The sequence below is a fragment of a genome, unplaced genomic scaffold (genome assembly GCF_019419815.1).
Source record: "Pyrus x bretschneideri cultivar Hongxiangsu unplaced genomic scaffold, Pyrus_bretschneideri_v1 Contig6, whole genome shotgun sequence".
NCBI classification, from domain to species: domain Eukaryota; kingdom Viridiplantae; phylum Streptophyta; class Magnoliopsida; order Rosales; family Rosaceae; genus Pyrus; species Pyrus x bretschneideri.
In genome coordinates, this window is record NW_025999798.1 from 472,439 (window position 1) to 492,270 (window position 19,832).

General features: G+C 38.1%; 1 protein-coding gene across 1 annotated transcript; it reads left to right on the forward strand.

The window, feature by feature from the left end:
* Positions 1-10,635: 10,635 nt before the first annotated feature.
* LOC103929193 (transcriptional repressor ILP1) lies at positions 10,636-16,403 on the forward strand. Its single transcript, XM_009338350.3, has 6 exons — positions 10,636-12,048; positions 12,469-12,636; positions 13,498-14,174; positions 14,284-14,566; positions 14,782-15,071; positions 15,715-16,403. Exons 1-6 carry the CDS (start codon positions 10,870-10,872, stop codon positions 15,905-15,907), a joined length of 2,790 nt encoding a protein of 929 aa, XP_009336625.1. The 5' UTR covers positions 10,636-10,869; the 3' UTR covers positions 15,908-16,403.
* Positions 16,404-19,832: the final 3,429 nt, after the last annotated feature.

The window sequence follows — 19,832 nt, forward strand, 5'->3', positions numbered from 1 at the left end:
AATTTCCTTCAATTCTATCTTGCTAGTTCCTTTAAGAACTAATTCATCCTCCATGAATATAGCAGTTCTGGCGACAAAGACTTTCTGGTCGTCAGGGTGATAGAATTCGTATCCATAGGTTTGTTTAGGATACCCCACAAAATAGCATTTAACGGATCTCGCTTCAAGCTTTCCAGCATCTTGTTTCTTAACGTATGCTGGACAACCCCAAATCTTAAGATGTTTAAGACTTGGCTTCTTTCCATACCATATCTCATATGGTGTTTGTGGAACAGATTTAGAAGGCACTGCATTTAGCAAATAAGCTGCTGTGTGTAGTGCATATCCCCAGAATGATATTGGTAGATCAGCGGAACTCATCATAGAACGAACCATGTTCATCAAGGTTCGGTTTCTCCTCTCAGAAACTCCGTTATGTTGAGGAGTTCCTGGTGGAGTCCACTGTGATACAATTCCACACTCTTTGAGATAATCTAGGAATTCGTCACTCAGATATTCACCCCCTCGATCCGATCTTAGGGTCTTTATCTGTTTCCCAGTTTGCTTCTCAACTTCATTCTTGAATTCTTTGAACCTTTCAAAGGACTCTGACTTGTACTTCATAAGATACAAATAGCCAAACCGAGAGTGATCGTCGGTGAATGTGATATAGTAGGAGAAGCCTCCTCTCGACGTAGTAGACATAGATCCACATACGTCAGTGTGGATTAACCCTAGAATTTCAGTGGCACGCTCTCCTTTCCCAGTGAATGGAGATTTGGTCATCTTCCCCAGTAGACAAGGTTCACAAGTTCCCATAAGGTCATTACCTAATGGGCTAAGATATCCATCTTTCGACATCTTGCGAATCTTATCCTGGTTTATATGTCCAAGTTTAAGATGCCAAAGTCTAACTTGGTTAACTTCTTCTCTAGCCCTTTTGGGTTTTGAGGTATTCCCGCTTTCAATACAGTGCATCCCACTATTCGTCTCTAGGTGAAAAAGTCCCTCTATCATATTACCATGAGAGATAATACGACCGTTCAAGTATAAAGTGCAACTCATTTTGTCAAACAATACTGAGTGCCCATCTCGTAAAAGCTTAGAGATAGAAATCAAATTCTTTATACATGAAGGAAAATATAAACAATTTTTAAGTTCCAGGACTTCCCCAGAGGGTAGGTTAAGCATGTAGGTGCCTATTGCTTTTGCAGAGATTTTGGCGCCGTTCCCAACTCGCACAACTATCTCCCCATTGCGCAGTGTCTTGCTCCCTACTAGTCCCTGCATCGTATTACAGATATGTTGACTAGCGCCTGAATCAAATATCCAGGAATTGGAGCTCACTGTAAAAGCACTTTCTATGACCGAAATAGTCTCTTCAAAAGTTCGTGTCATAAGGCTCTCAATGCGCACCCTGTATTTCTTCTTCCAACGTTCATCCCTTCCACAATGAAAGCATGTTCCTTTGGATTTCTTTGCCTTATTCTTAAGAAACCTTTTCCTTGTTTTTGCATTCTTACTCCCACTGTCCTTTTTGAAACCTTTTTCAAATTTACAGCACATGTCAATCATCTCGTTAAAAGTATGATCGAATCTATTCACTTTATAGTTTACAATAAACTTAGTGAAATCATCCGAGAGATATGCAAGGAAAAAGTCTTGGGCCATTTTGTCAAGTATAATGGTGGGTAGTATTTTAGGCATGTCGTTAACTACATAACATAACAGAAATCGTATTAGATTGTTGATTAATCTACTTGATTGGGTCTTGAATCAAATAGTATCACCCACTATTTTTGGCAAACTCCACATCCCTCAATGGAATTCGAGAGTTATTTTGAACTCTTAGCGGGTTATGGGAGACTCACCATTACCAAGCCCACCTCACGATTATACGATGTTGGTTAGCAAAAATAATGATGAGAGAATAACGCATTATTCATTTACAACGTTTGTAATTACCCATCTTGTTTAGCCTCTAGAGAATGAATGCCTCAGAATTATATCATGTTGGCACCATTGCACTTAGTTAAGTTATTCCCACCATGCTTAGTTTATGTAGAGGTTCAAGCATAACCTCAGAATTATATCATGTTGGTCATACTCGTTGTCTATACTCACCTCATCATATGTTTATGGACTCCTCCTGAATGTAAGCCCATACTTTGTACCTCCCCATTATAGGGTGAAGCCGGTGCATGAGTCACAAACGATTGGAGCCCACCACGGTGGAAGGCCTACGAAGAAATGTTCAAAACATCTCTCGTTTATCAACTTAATATTCGTTTGAGGGAGTAGTTTTGGGCTACATCAAAACATTTTAATCATATTAAAAGAACATGGCCCTATCATAACTATTGGTCCAAGTTAATATGATTTAGTAGCATATAATACTCCCACTGTTTCGTTGAAACAAGCGAGACTATATGGAACTACTAACGAACGCATTGCATCCTCATATGGACTATATAGTCATATTAGGTTTTAGGATGATTATGAACCGTTTGATTTGATCCAACACGAGCCTTGTGTTGGACCTTGGGTTTAAGGTAGATAGTTGTTGATTTTAGTTACGCGTTTAATCCAATTAAACCGTTATTTCCTATTGGGCGTTGGACCCAACTATTCCAATTTGCATACATATAATCAAAGAGGAATACATGAAATAATAAGAAGGGCTTATGCCCTTTTACAACACAAATAATGGGCTTATGCCCTTTACAACAACTTGAACTAATCAAATTACATTCATATCTACATTACTTAAAACCCAAGCATTCATAATGTAAATCGGCCAATCACATAGCTCAATTATCGAGGCCTTTGGTTCATAATCACCCTTTTCTCAATTAACTAAATTAACTAAGAAAGCAACTTTAAACAATTGGTTTTTGGATCCATAGAATTGATTTAAATGGAACTAAATATAATGAAAATCCAATTCTCATTAAAGAGACAAAACAATTTTTGTTCTCATTCTATTTGGGCCATTTTGCAAATACACAAACTTTTGGGCCACAATACAAATACACAAAAGTATCAAAACTTTATTTAATTGCACAAAAGCACCCCACTAGAGGGGTGGCCGGCCATGGATAAAAACATTGAGTTTTTTGATACAATAAAATTTTGTAAGTGGATTTTGGTGGGTGAGATTAAAGATAGTGGGGATGGTTTGAAAAGAAAATATACCTTTGATATAATTAAAACCATTTAATCATTTCTTACCAACAAACATCATCCATTAACTAATATTCAAAAATATATCTTTGACATAATCATCACCCATCAACTAATAATCAAAACTTTATGTAAAACATAAAACTTTTGAATCAAAACTTCAAAACTTTTTGTTCTTGATAAGAACTTCAAGAAATATGAAGAACATACATGAAAACTCATAATAGCTCCATGGATGTTTTCTTTCATCAAAAACTCAAATTTTCACAACTCAAAAGAGGGTTAATATCCTAGGGTACTTAGGGGTTCCAAAAAGCACTTTAAAACCATTTTAACAAGCCTAACATGAACCCAAAAAATCACCCTTTGGATTTGGCCGAAATTCCCAAAACACTTGGCACCAACTTTTAGTTCCATTATTCATGCTTTAATGAAATACATCTACAACATTTGAGATGCTAAATTTTCAAGTAAAATTTATATTCAAAGCAAGAACAAAGCTTGTAACATTTACAACACTTAAATCACAAAATATGAAAACTCACAAAACCCAAAAGGATCCACCATAAACTAGGCCTAGGCTCTGATACCACTTGAAGGAAAAATTTTGTCCTAGCTAAGAACATGTAAGAACATTTGAATACATATGCAAACTAATAACTCTTTAAAGTAGGCATTCATTCAAAAACAATTCATAAAACCCATGACTTTCAAAGCCTAGTATATGGTGAACCATAAGACTCTTTAACAAAATTAAAGAGAATAAGAATTTAGAGATTCTTTACCCTTGAAGCTCATCCTTGATTGCACAAGGGATTCACCCAAGTGGAGGGCCTTCAAGTCACCTCCTTGCTCCTTGAATCTTCCTTGTGATTTCCTCCCTTTTAGTGCTCCTTTTCTTCTTTGAGGATTTGAGGATTTGTTCTCCAAAACACCAAAAGTTTAGTGTCTCTAAGTCTCCACACCAAAGATGTTGTGTGAAGATGAAATGGATGACTTAGGTAAGAAAGATTGCTAGATGTTCCTCACCTAAGGTAATGAGAGAATAGGTTTCACCCAAATTCAATTAGAAACCCCTTAGGGTGAAATGGCTATAAAGATGTATTTATACCACCTCACAATGGAGTGGCAAACTTGCAATTAAGCCAAGTTCACTACCCTTAAGGTTATGGCCGGCCATTTAGTGTTTTTGGGCTTAATTGCCCATTTTGTTTTAGTTGTCATACAATCTTAAACATAATGGGCCTTGTGGGCCAAAACGTTTTTGTGCCCCGAAGCCCAAAACTAACTTAAACGCCCAATACGAACGTTTCGTATAATTAATTAACTATTTAATTAATCTTGACCATTCTTCAATTAAACCATTTAATTGCTTATCCATTTCATATAATTTCTTCACTTATATCTTTACTCGGTGTACGATCCATTAGGTTCCAATTAGCGAGGTAGTGGGCGATGTTACTCTTAACGATCGATTGTGAATTGAAACCACATTTCAATTCTCCCTTAAATTAGTGTTTGCTAATCTTTAGGGCTTCCACAAACCATGGGTGACGCCTAGCAGCATGTCATGGTTACCCAAGCTAAGTAGAAGTGGTTGGAGAACCTATCCAGTTACAACTACAATGCAATACGGTCCTTCTCTAATACAATACTCTTAATCACATTGTTTGAGTGATAGTTTGTTTCATGTCTACTATCCAATGTGATACTTCTTTATATGATTCAATCGAATAAGATTTGGAACATCTTCCTTAGTCATATTCATATGCTTTGGCCAAAGACTCTCGAATCATATCTTAGAGTATTCTCCTTCCATCATGGAAGGTTAGAGATCCCTTGTTGTACATTCATATGCCTACATGACTAGATAGCTTGACCCCAACAATGCCGTGGACACTCCAATGGAATGCCGTTGACATAATCAAAGATCAAGGACCTAACCATTAGACATCAATGATGCCTCAGGTCAAAGGACTACTTTGCATATTGCAACTATTGAGTTCTTACATGACATGTATGTTCGAACTCTTGTTTGATCGTAGTTCAGTGTACTCGATTACTCTTTCGAGCACCTATGTGTTTGCCTTAGTGTCCAACACCAAATGACTTGAGACTAGTTCATACTCACGCTTGAGTCGACATAACACATACTAACCTTAGCGGATTGTCAATGCCCAATTGGCAATCCTATGGCTAGGAACGTTTTAGGAATGAACATAAGAGAAAGGTCTCGTTAATTTAACTAACTTAAATCACTTGTCTCTTAGATCAAATACATTCCTTGGATTCCCTTATTGCTTAAACACAAGATACTATAAATAGTGATTAACAATAAGCTTTGCCCTTCTATTAAACATATAAAAGTTTAACACAATAAGTATTCCAAAAAGCTATTACATCAAATGAGTGGCTTTGTGGGCATACTTCCAACAGATGTGGGAATTGAATCAGGAAGAGGAAGACTTGTTTAACCAATCAGAATCAATGTTCAATCAGCAGGGGGTAAGAAATGAGAGGGAAGAAGATGAGGAGCGTCAAATGAGAGATGACGACGTAAGAAGGGGCAGAGCCTCACATTCCCGTCGAGTCATCCAAGCTGCGGCTCAGATCTGCAGGCCCAGGCGTTCCGGAAACATTGATAGAAGCAGGCAACGACGAGGTATGGAACTCTTGGATGATTATTTTGTTTCTAATAGTGCATTCCCTGATACGTACTTTAGACGTCGTTTTAGAATGGAACGACATTTGTTCAACAAAATCATGATTGCTGTTTGCAACCATGATTCTTATTTTGTGCAAAAAAAAGATGCTTTTGGTGCTATGGGTCTACTGCCGGAGCAAAAAATTACTGCTGCCTTGCGGATGCTTGCATATGGAGCATCTGCAGACCAAGTGGATGAGATAACGAGGATGGGGCAATCAACCATTCTTGAGTCCCTGATGAGGTTTTGCGGAGCAATCGAATCTATCTACACCGCTGAGTACCTCCGCAAACCCACACACATGGACTTGGAGCGGCTGTTGAAGAAGGCGGAGATGCGTGGCTTTCCTGGGATGATTGGAAGCATTGATTGTATGCACTGGACGTGGAAAAACTGTCCAAGTGCATGGCAAGGCGCTTACGGGGACAGAAAAGGGGCAAAAAGTATCATTCTGGAGGCGGTGACATCTTTTGATACATGGATTTGGCACGCCTTTTTTGGGGTCCCGGGAGCTCAAAATGACATCAACGTCCTTGCCCAATCCCCAGTGTTCAACGATGTCCTGCAAGGAAAGGCACCAAAAGTTACATATGAGGTCAACGGACGTATGTACGACGGGCCATACTACCTAGCTGACGGCATCTACCCGCGCTGGTCAACATTTGTCAAAACAGTGCCACGTCCGCGGAGTGCGAAGGAAAAACACTTTGCAAGCTGTCAAGAGGGGTGCAGGAAGGATGTGGAGCGTTGTTTTGGTATCCTCCAAGCTCGCTGGGCGATCGTCAGGGGTGCGGCCAGATTGTTTGATGTAGAGTCGCTTCGATCCATCATGATGACGTGCATCATTCTTCACAACATGATTGTGGAAGATGAGTACGATTATGAAGCTGTTGATGAATATGAGCCAGACCCGATGAACAATTCAAGAACACGTATATATTGTGCTCATAACGCCACCGATGACCCCGTGCAACATGAGCCATTACAAAGGGATGGACGTTACAATGAAAGGCTCATTCAACGATATACTGCATTTCAAATGCCAGACATGCACAATGCCCGACAAATTGACTTGATAGAGCACCAGTGGGCATTGAAACAAGCTGAGGATAATTAAGTTCATTTTAGTGTGTTATTTTGAATTTGGTATGTTTATGTTATTTTATTTGGTGTGTTTTATTATTTGGTATGTTTATGTAATTTTTTTATGTTTATGTTTATGTAATTCTTAGTATATGTTTATGTTTATGTTTATGTAATTTTTTTATGTTTATGTTTATGTAATTTTTTTATGTAATTTTTTTATGTTTATGTTTATGTAATTCTTAGTATGTTTATGTTTATGTTTATGTTTATGTAATTTTGTTATGTTTATGTTTATGTAATTCTTAGTATGTTTATGTTTATGTTTAATGGACTTTTAACAACATAAATAACTTACCAAATTAAATAACTTACCAAATTAATTCTTAATATAAATAACTTACCAAATTAATTTGAATAAATATTCATGAACATGGAAACAACATAAATAATACAAACAATAAATAATAAATTACAACCCAAAGTGATTGGAAAATTATGGGCTCCGATTACAAAAAGTACTCTATTCATCATCACTTAACCAATTTGTGCTGCTAGGATGATCTTCTCTTGCGGTGCTAGAACCACCTTGGCTTGCTATTGTTTCTCTTGCACGCCTCCTTCGCACCACGTCCGCTTTCTCTGACTTCCAAAAAAATTTAGAATTTGGAGACTTCCCTTCTAAAGACATGTTCATAATCTCACGATCTTATTGAGCTCGTCTTTCTTCTCTAACATGTTCCCTTTCTTGCCTAAGTAGCTCTCTTTCTCTCTCATTAGCATAAAATTCTCTCTCAACAGCTGCTGCTTTTGATGCCTTATCAGCCTTATCAGCCTCATCTTTCGCCAGTTCCCTCGCCAAAGTCAATTCACCTTGGCGAGTAAGTTCTTCCATGAACTTTGCATAATCGTTCTTGGAAGCACTCCCTTTTCTCTTTGTAGCCTTCTTACCTTGAGGCCTAATTGGAAAACGGGTCGAACCCGACGCTTGTTCAGGGAGAGGCGTTTCGGGCACTTCTTCTGCATCATCTTCATGAACATGATCGGGTGTAGAGTTTAGAGGGGTGCTGTTCATGTGCACTTCTGGACCAACTGACACAACTCTAAATTTAGGACAATCTTTGACAATATTCCAACATTCCCACCGGTTGAATGATTTATTTTTGCCTTTGGTTTTGGCAGCATACCAAGCTTGTGCTTGAAGTTCCTACACAATAAAAATAAGTAACAAATAAATAATACAAATAAATAATTATAATGAAAATAAGTAACTAGCAAATATATACATATATATATATATATATATAAGTAACAAAGATAATGAAAATAAGTAACAAAGCAAATAAGAAGGCTTCAAGTTTAGTAAATAATGAAAATAATTAACAAATATATATATATACATTAATTTTAATGAAAATAAGTAACAAATAAATAATACAAACAACATAATTATAATGTAACAAATAAATGTAACAAATAAGTAACAATAACATAATTATAATGTAACAAACAACATAATTATAATGTAACAAATAAGTAACAATAAATAATAAATTTTGTACGTAACAAATAAAGAATACAAACAATAAATAATAATATCTTGTTACCATATCCGAGTAATTTTCCCCACTTTGAATATTATTACTAGCTTGTGCCAAAGCGTCTCTCCACGTACTAAACGATTGGCTAAGTAATTTCCAACGACTGGACATCGATTCTTTGGTTCTTTTCCCACCAATTTTCTCAAGATAATTGGTATGAATAAGACTCCACATTTCTCGCAACTGCATCTCATTACCCGTAAGCGAACTATGAGTAACTTCAACCCAGCTAGTACACAACGCAACATCTTCAATAAGCGACCAATTCGTACCTGCACCAGTGATCATTTTGTTGAAAAAAAATGGATTCAAACTTTGAGACAAAGAAAGGAATGTGATTGAAAGTGGTTGAGAAAATATGAAATTGTTGTGAAGGTAGATGATAATGAGAAGGTATTTATAGAAAAGTAAAAACAATTTTTTTTACAATTTTTTTCAGATTTTTTTTTGAATTTTTTTGAATTTTTTACATTTTTTTTTGAATTTTTATTCAATTAATTAATCTCTGCCGTTGGATATAAAAAAATTTGAATTCCAACGCTCCAGATTGTGCCACGTGTCACAACGGTAACTTTTCAGATTTTTTAAACTATTTTTTCATTTATTTTTTAATTTATAAAGCATTTTAATATCCACCGTTGATCTCAGATCGAACGGTGGATATTAAATCTGACAGTTTTAAAATTTTTTACCGTTGAGATCTAACGGTCCACATTAAGTGACCGTTAGGATCTAACGTACCGTGGGAAGCCACATGGCTTCCCAACGGTAACAGACAAAACTTTTTTTTTTTCTGATTAAAGTGTCAGGACGCGCCCCCACGCGCGGGTGGGGTGCACGCGCCTGACACAAAAAAAATTAAATAATAGGCTGACGCCACCCTGGCGTCAGCATGGCGTCACTCCCACCCCGGGCTCAAGGCCTGTCAATTCCTCACGGGCCTGGCCCTCGGGCCTTCCCCTTCCCCCCGGCTTCCCAACGCTGGAGCTGGTCCACCTTCACTCGGGCCTCCGTTTTGGAGCCCGTCCCCCGAGCTAAACCCCACGCTGGGGATGCTCTAATGGTAAATTAGAACTCTACCAATATCAATGTTATTTCCAGTAAGCTTCTTAAAAGAATGTGGAAGCTTAGCTTACCGCATAAAGTTAAAATTTTTAATTGGCTTCTCATTTTGGGTAAACTCCAAACGAGGGATCGTTTGGCTAGACATGTTAACAATATGCCTACTATTTTTCCTCCCTGTTGAAAGTCTAAGTTACCTTTTTGTTAACTATGATTTGGCTAGACAAAGTGTGGAACTATCCTGCCATATCTACCATTGGAATTGTGAACTCCGCACTCTGCATGGGTACGGATTATCTTACAACAAATCATTTGATGCTTGACGGTCCTTCAGGAGGGCATAAGACGAAGCCTAACTCCATTCGATGGTCTCCTCTATAGCTAGTTTTGTCAAGCTCAATTTTAATGGCTTAGTGATTAATCAACATGCTGCCTCCGGTTTTGTGATTAGAAATGAGAATGGAACACCTATCATTGTTGGGGCTCGTCGTGTTGGGCAGAACATTATTTATGTGGCGAAATGTTTGGCACTTTGCGGTGGTTTCTCGATGGAAAATTCGAGAGGTTTTAAGCGGATCATTGTGGAAGGCAACTCTAAACTAGTTATTGAGTGTATCTACGGTGTCTTTAATGCTCCCTGGAGACTGAAGACCATCCTTGATGACATTCGTATGCTGGCGTGCTTCTTTGAGGACATTAGCTGGATGCATGTTTTCAGAGAGGCTAATTTCCTGATGGATGCTATCACGAGTGTTGATTTTTCAGTAAACAATTTTCATGTTTGGGATAGATCTATTCTGACGGTGGCTCGTCCAGCTTTTCTATTTGACTGTACGGTTGCTCTATGCACTTTTCTCTTTAATATATTTGTTCCCTTTCTATCCAAAAAAAAAAAATTACAATTTATTTCGTTTTTAATTTTTTAAATCTATTGCTTTTTGAAATTTGAAACCGCGGGCATTGTTTCTTAAACAAATTTTATTGTAAGAGATTTGTTCTGCGAAATGGTGATGAACAGAACAAAAAAAAAAAAAAAAAAAAAGAAAGGAGAGCAAGAGATGCATCGGGTTTTGCGAAAAAAAAAACGGAAAAAGAAGTGGAAGAGATTTCTAACAGCACGATCCGGTGTGAACGGTGAAGATTGATTGATTCCATCAGATCCCGAGAGAAGCATCCGGAGAGGATCTCAGTTCCTGCAGAATGACTAGACCAGGGCAGTAGTGAATGCTGCAATCCCTAAACCCGCTACCGCCACCATGAGCAGCAGATCCAGAAACTTCCGCCGCCGCGCCGACGACGGCGACGATCAAAACGACGACGCAAATGACACCACAACCGCAGTTAAATCCTCATCAAAACCCTCTTCCGCCTCCTCGTCAAAGCCCAAGAAGCCACAGAACCAAGCCCCGAAGCTTCTCAGCTTCGTTGACGACGAAGAAAACGCAGCCGCCCCGTCCCGCCCCGCCTCTTCTTCCAAACGCGAGAAGCCCTCCTCCCGTCTCGGCAAGCCTTCTTCAGCTCATAAGTTGACGGCTCTCAAAGACCGTCTCGCTCATTCGTCTTCCGCGTCCACTTCCGTGCCGTCCAACGTTCAGCCACAAGCAGGTACCTACACGAAAGAAGCGCTCCGTGAGCTGCAGAAGAACACGCGAACCCTAGCCAGCTCCCGACCTTCCTCCGAGCCCACCATTGTTCTGAAGGGCCTTGTCAAACCCACAGACTCAATCTCCGATACGCTGAGAGAAGCCCGGGAGTTGGACTCCGATTCCGACGAGAAGCATGAGAAGGAAAGGGGTAGTTTGTTTAATAGGGAAAAGGACGATGCGGAGGCCCGATTGGCCTCGATGGGAATTGACAAGGGCAAGAGCTCACCTGGTTTGTTTCCTGATCAAGCCACCATAGATGCAATTCGGGCAAAGAGGGAACGGCTGAGGAAATCGAGGGCAGCAGCCCCGGATTTTATCTCATTGGATTCAGGGAGTAATCATGGCGCTGCGGAAGGATTGAGTGATGAGGAACCAGAGTTTCGAGGCAGAATTGCAATGTTTGGGGATAAGATGGACGGTTCTAAAAAGGGGGTCTTTGAGGATGTTGATGATAGGGCAGTGGATGCTGGATTGAGGCAGGAAAGTGTCGAAGATGGTGATGAAGAGGATGAGGAAGAGAAGATTTGGGAAGAAGAGCAGTTTAGGAAAGGGTTGGGAAAGAGGGTGGATGACGGGGTGGTCAGTACTAGTGCTCCTGCGGTTCCTAGTGTGCCCCAGCCAAAGGCTACCTACTCTGCAGTGACGGGTTATAGTTTGGCACAGAGTGTGCCTGTTGGGCCAAGTATAGGAGGGGCAATTGGAGCATCACAAGGTTCGAATGTGATGTCCATAAAGGCGCAGGCGGACATTGCTAGGAAAGCTTTGGAAGAAAATTTCATGAAGCTTAAGGTATGAATTGCTGTTCTTCTGGTCAAGTTGAATTTTATATCGAAATCTATCAATGTTGGAGGTAAAGCATTTCTAGGTATCATAGGATAATAATTGAGTGACATATTGGTTTTTAGTAATGTGGTCGTGTATGTTGGTCTTAACTTTAGTTCACTAGCTATGGTTTTAATGCATAGATAGAATAACATTTTGATTGTGTTACTTTCCAACAGATTTTGTGGCATTAATGCATTTGACAATAAGAACAAATGTAAACCAGAGAATACATAGTTGAATAAATGAGCCATACGTTTGGAAATAAAAACTCTATCAATCTCAGGGAGCTCATTACTGACATGATATATCTGCGTTGTATTTTATCTGCCTTTATAGCATATTCATATGATAACCATGTACTCAAAATATGTTTTGATCTCTCAGGCAAGTCATGGCAGAACCATGTTGTCACTGACTAAGACTGATGAAAATTTGTCTGCCTCGCTGTTGAATATTACTGCTCTCGAGAAGTCTCTGTCTGCTGCTGATGAGAAGTACCAGTTCATGCAAAAGCTTCGCGATTTTATCTCTTCCATGTGTGACTTTTTGCAGGTATGTTATTGTAAAATACAATATGGTTTGCATTTGCTCCCCAAAGTTTTCTTTTGCCTGCTTACCAATATGGAATGCCAACTCGAGGGCATTTCATTTAGAATTGTGGTAGAACCAAGGACATTAAGTTCTGGCAGAATGCAATGCACCTGAGTTTCAAGCTAAACTGGCAGCATAGATGAATCATTGACTCTTCATTACAATTGCATATGATACACATTATAATTCACTCTCTTACCGAGGACTTGTTGCCGAAAAGTAGGCTACTGTAGGAGGAATTCGAAATGGCCATAACTCCCCATTGTTGATATCAAAGGAATTAATCTCTAGTTTCTTGTTCTTGTTTAAAAATTTAGACTTGTCTGTTTTTCCCCCAACACCTTTGTCTCTAAGAAAAATGGTCGACAAAGTTAACAATTCTTCTTGAAAGGGAAACTGGCAGTGGCCCTTCCCAGATTAGCAGATAGCAATTTGTTTATCCTTGGAAATTCAATCAAAGTTAGGCAACCACATAAATGATTGATGAATATTCCACTGTAGCAACCACATTTGAACTCTAACAGGGTTCTCGTTGTGGATTGCTAACCATAGCAGGTAAAAGGCCTTCTACCCATAGATTACCAATGAAGGACATGAAGACTGTATAGAATGAAGGCCTCTAACTCAACATTGGTTACCATTGATATTCTGTTGGCTTGTGCTTACTGTGTTTGACGGTTTACTTCATTTTCGAAATAAACATATTTTTGAGATGTGGCATATGACTTCTAGTATCTACTTGATCCATTTTTTTCAATCCCGGTAAGGACAACATATCATGTTGATCTGAACTTTTCTATTCCTGTAATTCTTCATTTTCAGGTTAAAGCTCCCTATATAGAAGAGCTTGAAGCAGAAATGCAGAAAGTTCATGAACAACGTGCGTCATCTACTTTGGAGAGGAGAAGTGCTGATGATGATGAAATGATGGAAGTAGAAGCAGCTGTAAAAGCAGCAATGTCTATCTTCAGTAAAGAAGGTAGCAGTGCTGAAGTAATTGCAGCTGCTAAAAGTGCAGCACAAGCGGCATCTGCTGCTTTGAGAGAACAAACAAATCTACCAGTGAAGTTAGACGAATTTGGTAGAGATATGAACCTTAAGAAACGTATGGATATGAAAGGGAGGTATGAGGCTCGACAACGCAGGAAAGTACGGTATGACTCTAAGAGACTGTCATCCATGGATGTGGACAGTTCCCATCGAACAATAGAAGGAGAATCAAGCACTGATGAGAGTGACAGTGAGAGTCAAGTATACCATAAACACCACCAGTTGGTGCTCGACACTGCAGGTAAAGTATTCGATGATGCAGCAGAGGAATATTCTCAACTTTCAGTGGTCAAAGAAAGGTTTGAAGACTGGAAGAGAGAGTATGCATCAAGCTACCGTGATGCTTATATGTCTTTAAGTGTTCCTACTATTTTCTCTCCATATGTGCGGCTGGAGCTTTTGAAGTGGGACCCCCTCCATGATAAAACAGATTTTCTAAACATGAACTGGTACTTTTTATTTCACACCCTCTAGAAAGAACACTGAACCACACACAGAAGTAGTGCTGCTCACTTACTTGTATCCTCCTTATATTAAATATTCTTTTCTTCTGTTCAGGCATTCATTGTTAATGGACTATGGTTTACTGGAGGATGGAAATGATTTGGCATCAGATGATGCTGATGCTAACCTTGTCCCTGATCTGGTGGAAAAGGTTGCTTTACCCATTTTGCATCACCAAGTTGTTTACTGTTGGAACATTCTCAGTATGCGAGAGACAGAGAATGTAGTTGCTGCCACAAGTTTGGTAACAGATTACGTTCCACCTTCTAGTGAGGCTCTTGCAGATTTATTAGGTGCTATTCGCACCCGTCTGGCTGATGCTGTCACTAATCTTACGGTACAACTTTTGAATTATCAAACTAAAGCTTTAAGACATTTAATCAGGCATATGCATGTGTGTTTTAAACATTGATGCATTAAGCATGTACATTTTATAAAAGTGATGTGTTTATGCTATCTAATTTATATTTTCCTTACCTACCTGTCAACTCTAGATTCTAAGTCGGAGAAACTATGAACCATGAAATTAATTTTGATCATTTCACTGTATAGGTCCCGACATGGAGCCCGCTTGTATTGACAGCAGTGCCAGATGCGGCACGGCTGGCAGCATATCGATTCGGTATGTCTGTTCGTTTGATGAAAAATATCTGCTTGTGGAAGGAAATCCTTGCTTCTCCCATTCTAGAGAAGCTTGTCATTGAGGAGCTGTTGTGTGGTAAAGTTCTACCTCATGTTCGAAGCATTGCCGCAAATGTGCATGATGCTGTTACAAGAACTGAAAGGATTGTTGCTTCTCTATCTGGGGTGTGGGCAGGTTCAAATGTCACAGGGGACCGCAGGTAGTGCTTCAACTAACACAGATTACTTCCATGCGTGAGTGTGCTTATTTGATGTGTGCATGTTTGTGTCCTATGCCTGTGATGGATTTTTGAGTTCAATTAATGATGTAGACGATGTGATGCTTTGACCCAACTAATATGGTGCTTCAAATTGGCAAGAGTTTTAGCCTTCTCCTTTCTTTCCATTTTTCACCTTCCTCATCTTGTCCAAGGTCATCCATACCTTTACAGGGTACTGAACTTTGTACAATTTGATGCTATTACATTATAAACCTTTCATTGCAGATACATGGCTTGAACATCATGTTGAGTTGGACATTATTTTTATCATAAACCGGCTTTACATTCCCTTTAAAACATAGCAAACTTCTTTACTTAAGAGAGTAGGAACTGCCAAGTCTAATTGTAATTTGTGAGTATTATAACAGCTTAAAATGCTGAGGCCTTGTGCTCTTTTTGTTGCATAATTTTTCCTTCCTTTCAGTTTCCTTTTTTTGTCGTTTTAATTTTTACCTTCAGTTTTAAATATATTAACCAATACATGAGTTATAAAATGAAAATTATACATTCGTGTACTTATACTGCCTTTAACTGCATGTTCAATGCTCTTATTCATTTGCCTAAAGAAATAACTATTGTGCAGCCGTAAGTTGCAATCGCTGGTGGATTATGTGCTCTCGTTGGGTAGGACTCTGGAGAAGAAGCATTCGCTTGGTGTGACACAAAGTGAAACTGGTGGACTTGCCCGTAGATTAAAGAAAATGCTGGTTGATCTGAACCAGTATGACAAGGCTAGGGACATAGCAAGGACATTCAATCTTAAGGAGGCATTGTGAATCGTTAGAAGCCTGAAGATTTTCGAGAGAAGCACAAAAAAATGTCAAAGGTTGCAGCTACATTTTCTAGCGACTCACTTTAAACAAACGCAAGGTGCAAATCTCTGACCCAAATATCTCTCTCCCGCTTGCGTTGTCGCTGGACATGATATATGAAACAAAAGAACGGGTCATCACAAAGTCTAAGAAGATAATTCTGTCTTTGTCCCTTTTGCTTTAGTTTACGCAATGGGGGAGATGTGCTTTGTGGCATGAGCTCTAGGAGTTAGGTTTCTTACGAAAGAAAAGAAGAAAAACACTAGGTTCTCATTTATTTTCTTCCTCCAACCTGTGAGAAATTTGGATGTGAATTTTTTCGGAGAAGCGATATGTGATCGTTATAGGATATGTTTTACGTAGTTTTCGATTCCAATGCCTGTTGTTCTTATGTAACTTTTGGGAATCTTCTGCCTTTACCCTGATGCAATAGCAAAATGCTACCAAAGTTTCAGTCAAATTTACGATCCTATCATGTCTGCCACAGTTTATGCAAAAAGTCACATGGGCGATGATTCGACGCATTGATACCAATAATACGGATGGCGATGTGTCGGTAGTCGATAATACATCCATGATCCATATGCTCGCTGATATTGGATGGTGAGACAGCGGTCGCAATGGCTCTGTGGTCAGACAGATTTTATATTCCTATTGTTTTTTGTTTTATTATCTTTATAGAAAAATTAATATAAAATGTTGACGTGATTTAACCGTGATCGCACAAAATAAGAGGGGATAGAAAGGGCATCCAAACAGGAGGGCAGACAATCTGTCTTCCTTTGGAAGTGGTTCAAAAGGGGGACATTGGGAAGTTGGTGGTGTCTGCTAATTAATATTGTGTTGAAGCATTCTTAATCGCACCTACTCTTCCATAAACCACATTAACGTTTTATTCTTAATCATACCTACTCACCCATAAAATTAAGACCGACATGTCTTAATAAGAGAGCTTTACTTATAGAGATAAAAACATAAAATACTTTTCACAGAACTCCACTAGTATTGAATTATTTTAAGGAGGAACAAACAAACGCTCAATCCTCAACAAATTTATCTCAAAAAACAAGTAAACCAAACTAAACATACCTCAAAAGTTCATATTGTGTCCAGTGAAAGTCGAGCTTTACATGAGTTTTGAGATTGAGAGAGAGAGAGAGAGAGAGAGCGTTTTGCAAGTGAGAACTAATTAAATTACACCACAATAATTAATATTAGTTGGTGAGCTCATTCTTAATTACTTATTTGTTGATAAAAATCCGAAGCAGATGGGCAGTAGTCCGAGTCTCTAATTAACTCTTTAACAGTTTTCTTGTCTCGATGGTCGAACGATCATTTCATACCTAACAATGTTGAACTAATTAGATTACACCGCGTGTACGCATGCATGCATGCATGCATGCTTGCTTGCTGTTGTAGGTGCCTTGCGTTGGTTGGTGAAACTTTAAACTTCAAATTAAGTTCAAACAATGAACTGATGCCAAATTAAATATTTCGTACAAGCTCGAATCATACGCACAAAATGATTTAGTTTTTTAAAACTAAAAATAACGAAGAAGTAACAAGGCGACTCTGTGTACAATGTTGCGTATTTCTTGAAGACATGACGCATTGAGAAAATCTTATTTTTAATTAAATTCTTTAAATTTGATCTTTTTTTTTTAAGTATTATTGATTGTTTTATGGTGTAATCATTATGTAGAGCTTAAACGTAAAGTTTCTAGTTTCATATACAAAGTCAGTTGCTACTTATTTGTTAATTGAGTTGTTGTCTCCGTTAGAGATGTGTTTTTTCTACTTAGAGTAACAAATTTAACGTTGCTATTCAATTACTACCTTCTTGGAAATACTTTAAAACGAATATATAAAAGACCTGCTTTGATGCCATGAATGATCAACCTTACCAATAAATAACACCAAAAAAACCAACCAGATCTTGCAGGCAAATGTATCATACATGTTGGTCCCAGAAGAATTCACTTGTGTAAAGCCCCACACAAGACACATCTCATCTATTCTCCTTCAGATTTATTGGGTAAATTAGTGAGACCGACCGCAGCATACGTGCACGCAACAGTACAATTCTATCACTGTTTCTTGAAGACGTGACGCGTTGAGAAAATCTTATTTTTAATTTAAATTCTTTAAATTTGATCTCCTTTTTTAGTATTGTTGATTGTTTTATGGTGTAATTATTATCTAGAGCTTAAACATAAGGTTTGTAGTTTCATATACAAAGTCAATTGCTACTTATTTGTTAATTGAGTTGCTGTCTCTGTTAAACATGTGTTTTTTGTACATAGAGTAGCAAATTTAACTTTGCTATTCAATTGCTACCTTCTTGGAGATGCTTTAAAACGAAGATCTAGAAGACTGTTTTGATGCCACGAATGATCAACCCTACCAATAAATTACACCAAATTGCTACTTATTTATTAATTGAGTTGCTGTCTTCGTGAAAGGTGTGTTTTTTGTACTTAGAGTAGCAAATTTAACTCTGTTATTCAATTGCTATCTTCTTAGTGATGCTTTAAAACGAAGATCTAGAAAATTATTTTGATGACACGAATGATCAATCCTACTAATAAATAACACCAAAAAACTCAATCAGATCTTGCGGGCAAATGTATCATACATGTTGGTCCTAGAAGAATTCCTGTGTGTAAAACCCCACACAAGACACGTCTCATCTGTCCTCCTTTAGATTTATTGGGTAAATTAGTAGGACCGACCGCAGCGTACTTGCAAACAACAGTACAATTCTATCCCTGTTTCCAGAAGATAAACAATTTTGAATATGGTGGCAGTTAAGTAAATTTGACCAAAACTGAAAATGCAAAAGAGGAAACACAAAAACCCTCAAATTCAAAGCGCGTAGCTACGAGAGAAATGAAGAGTTCATCGTCACATGCACTTCAGAATACCACAATAATAATAAATTCGTTCTGTATAAGTCTTTTCCTCCAGCTACAAGCGTACTTGTGGATATTAGCTCAGCAACCAACTTTCTTTGAGGCCGTGGGTCACGGAACTAAAAGGAATCTATTATTTTATGATCATTTTGGACATAGCTCTTTTTGTAGTTTTTCATTATTATCTTCTTCTTCTTTTTTTTTAATCGTAATTTGCTGATTTCACCATGTTTAGTTTTTCAGTTTATTGATAGGTTTTTTTTATTAATGATAGAAACTCATGAATTTGGTTACAGTACCATTATCATCTCGACAGTTGAAGATTATTACGTTGTTCATCCTGATAAAGGAACCGTTTATTTTTTTTATGAATCAATTTTACAATAATCTTCACCAATTGCCGCCTATGTTGTTAATATTCTATCCATTGTATGACCAGCTCAGTTCTTGCGACGATCGTACTTCTTACACTACAAGAAGTAAACTCCAAGTTTTTTCTGTTAAGGTAAACAAGTTTTGGATATTGGGATTAGACCAGATGAGACTTCAAAACAAGTTTTGGATATTATTTTATATGTTTTGAAGTCCAAGTTGAATTCCATGAACGTAGATATATGTAATGTCTCCATGCATTACTCAGATTTTTGAGGTACGTGGCTTATATTTATTTGATTTGTTTGGTTTCAATTCTGCGGTAGCAGGACTAGATAGTTGTTGTCGATATGGTGCTAGGGGACCATGCATATTGATGCAGATCGTATAAATTTTAAAATTAAAAAAAACAAAGTCGCAAGAAAAATTGAAGAGCTGAATATTGGAGAGAAGGGAGCGACAGAAAACACCATTCCAATTCATTGTGGCAGTAGTCCTTGAATTTCACCTTTAGTTTAATTTTAGTTTTTAAACACTCATATTAGTTTTTTTGGTCATCAAAAACTTAACAATGTCTTGCACCATTAGTGTTTTTCACTAACTTC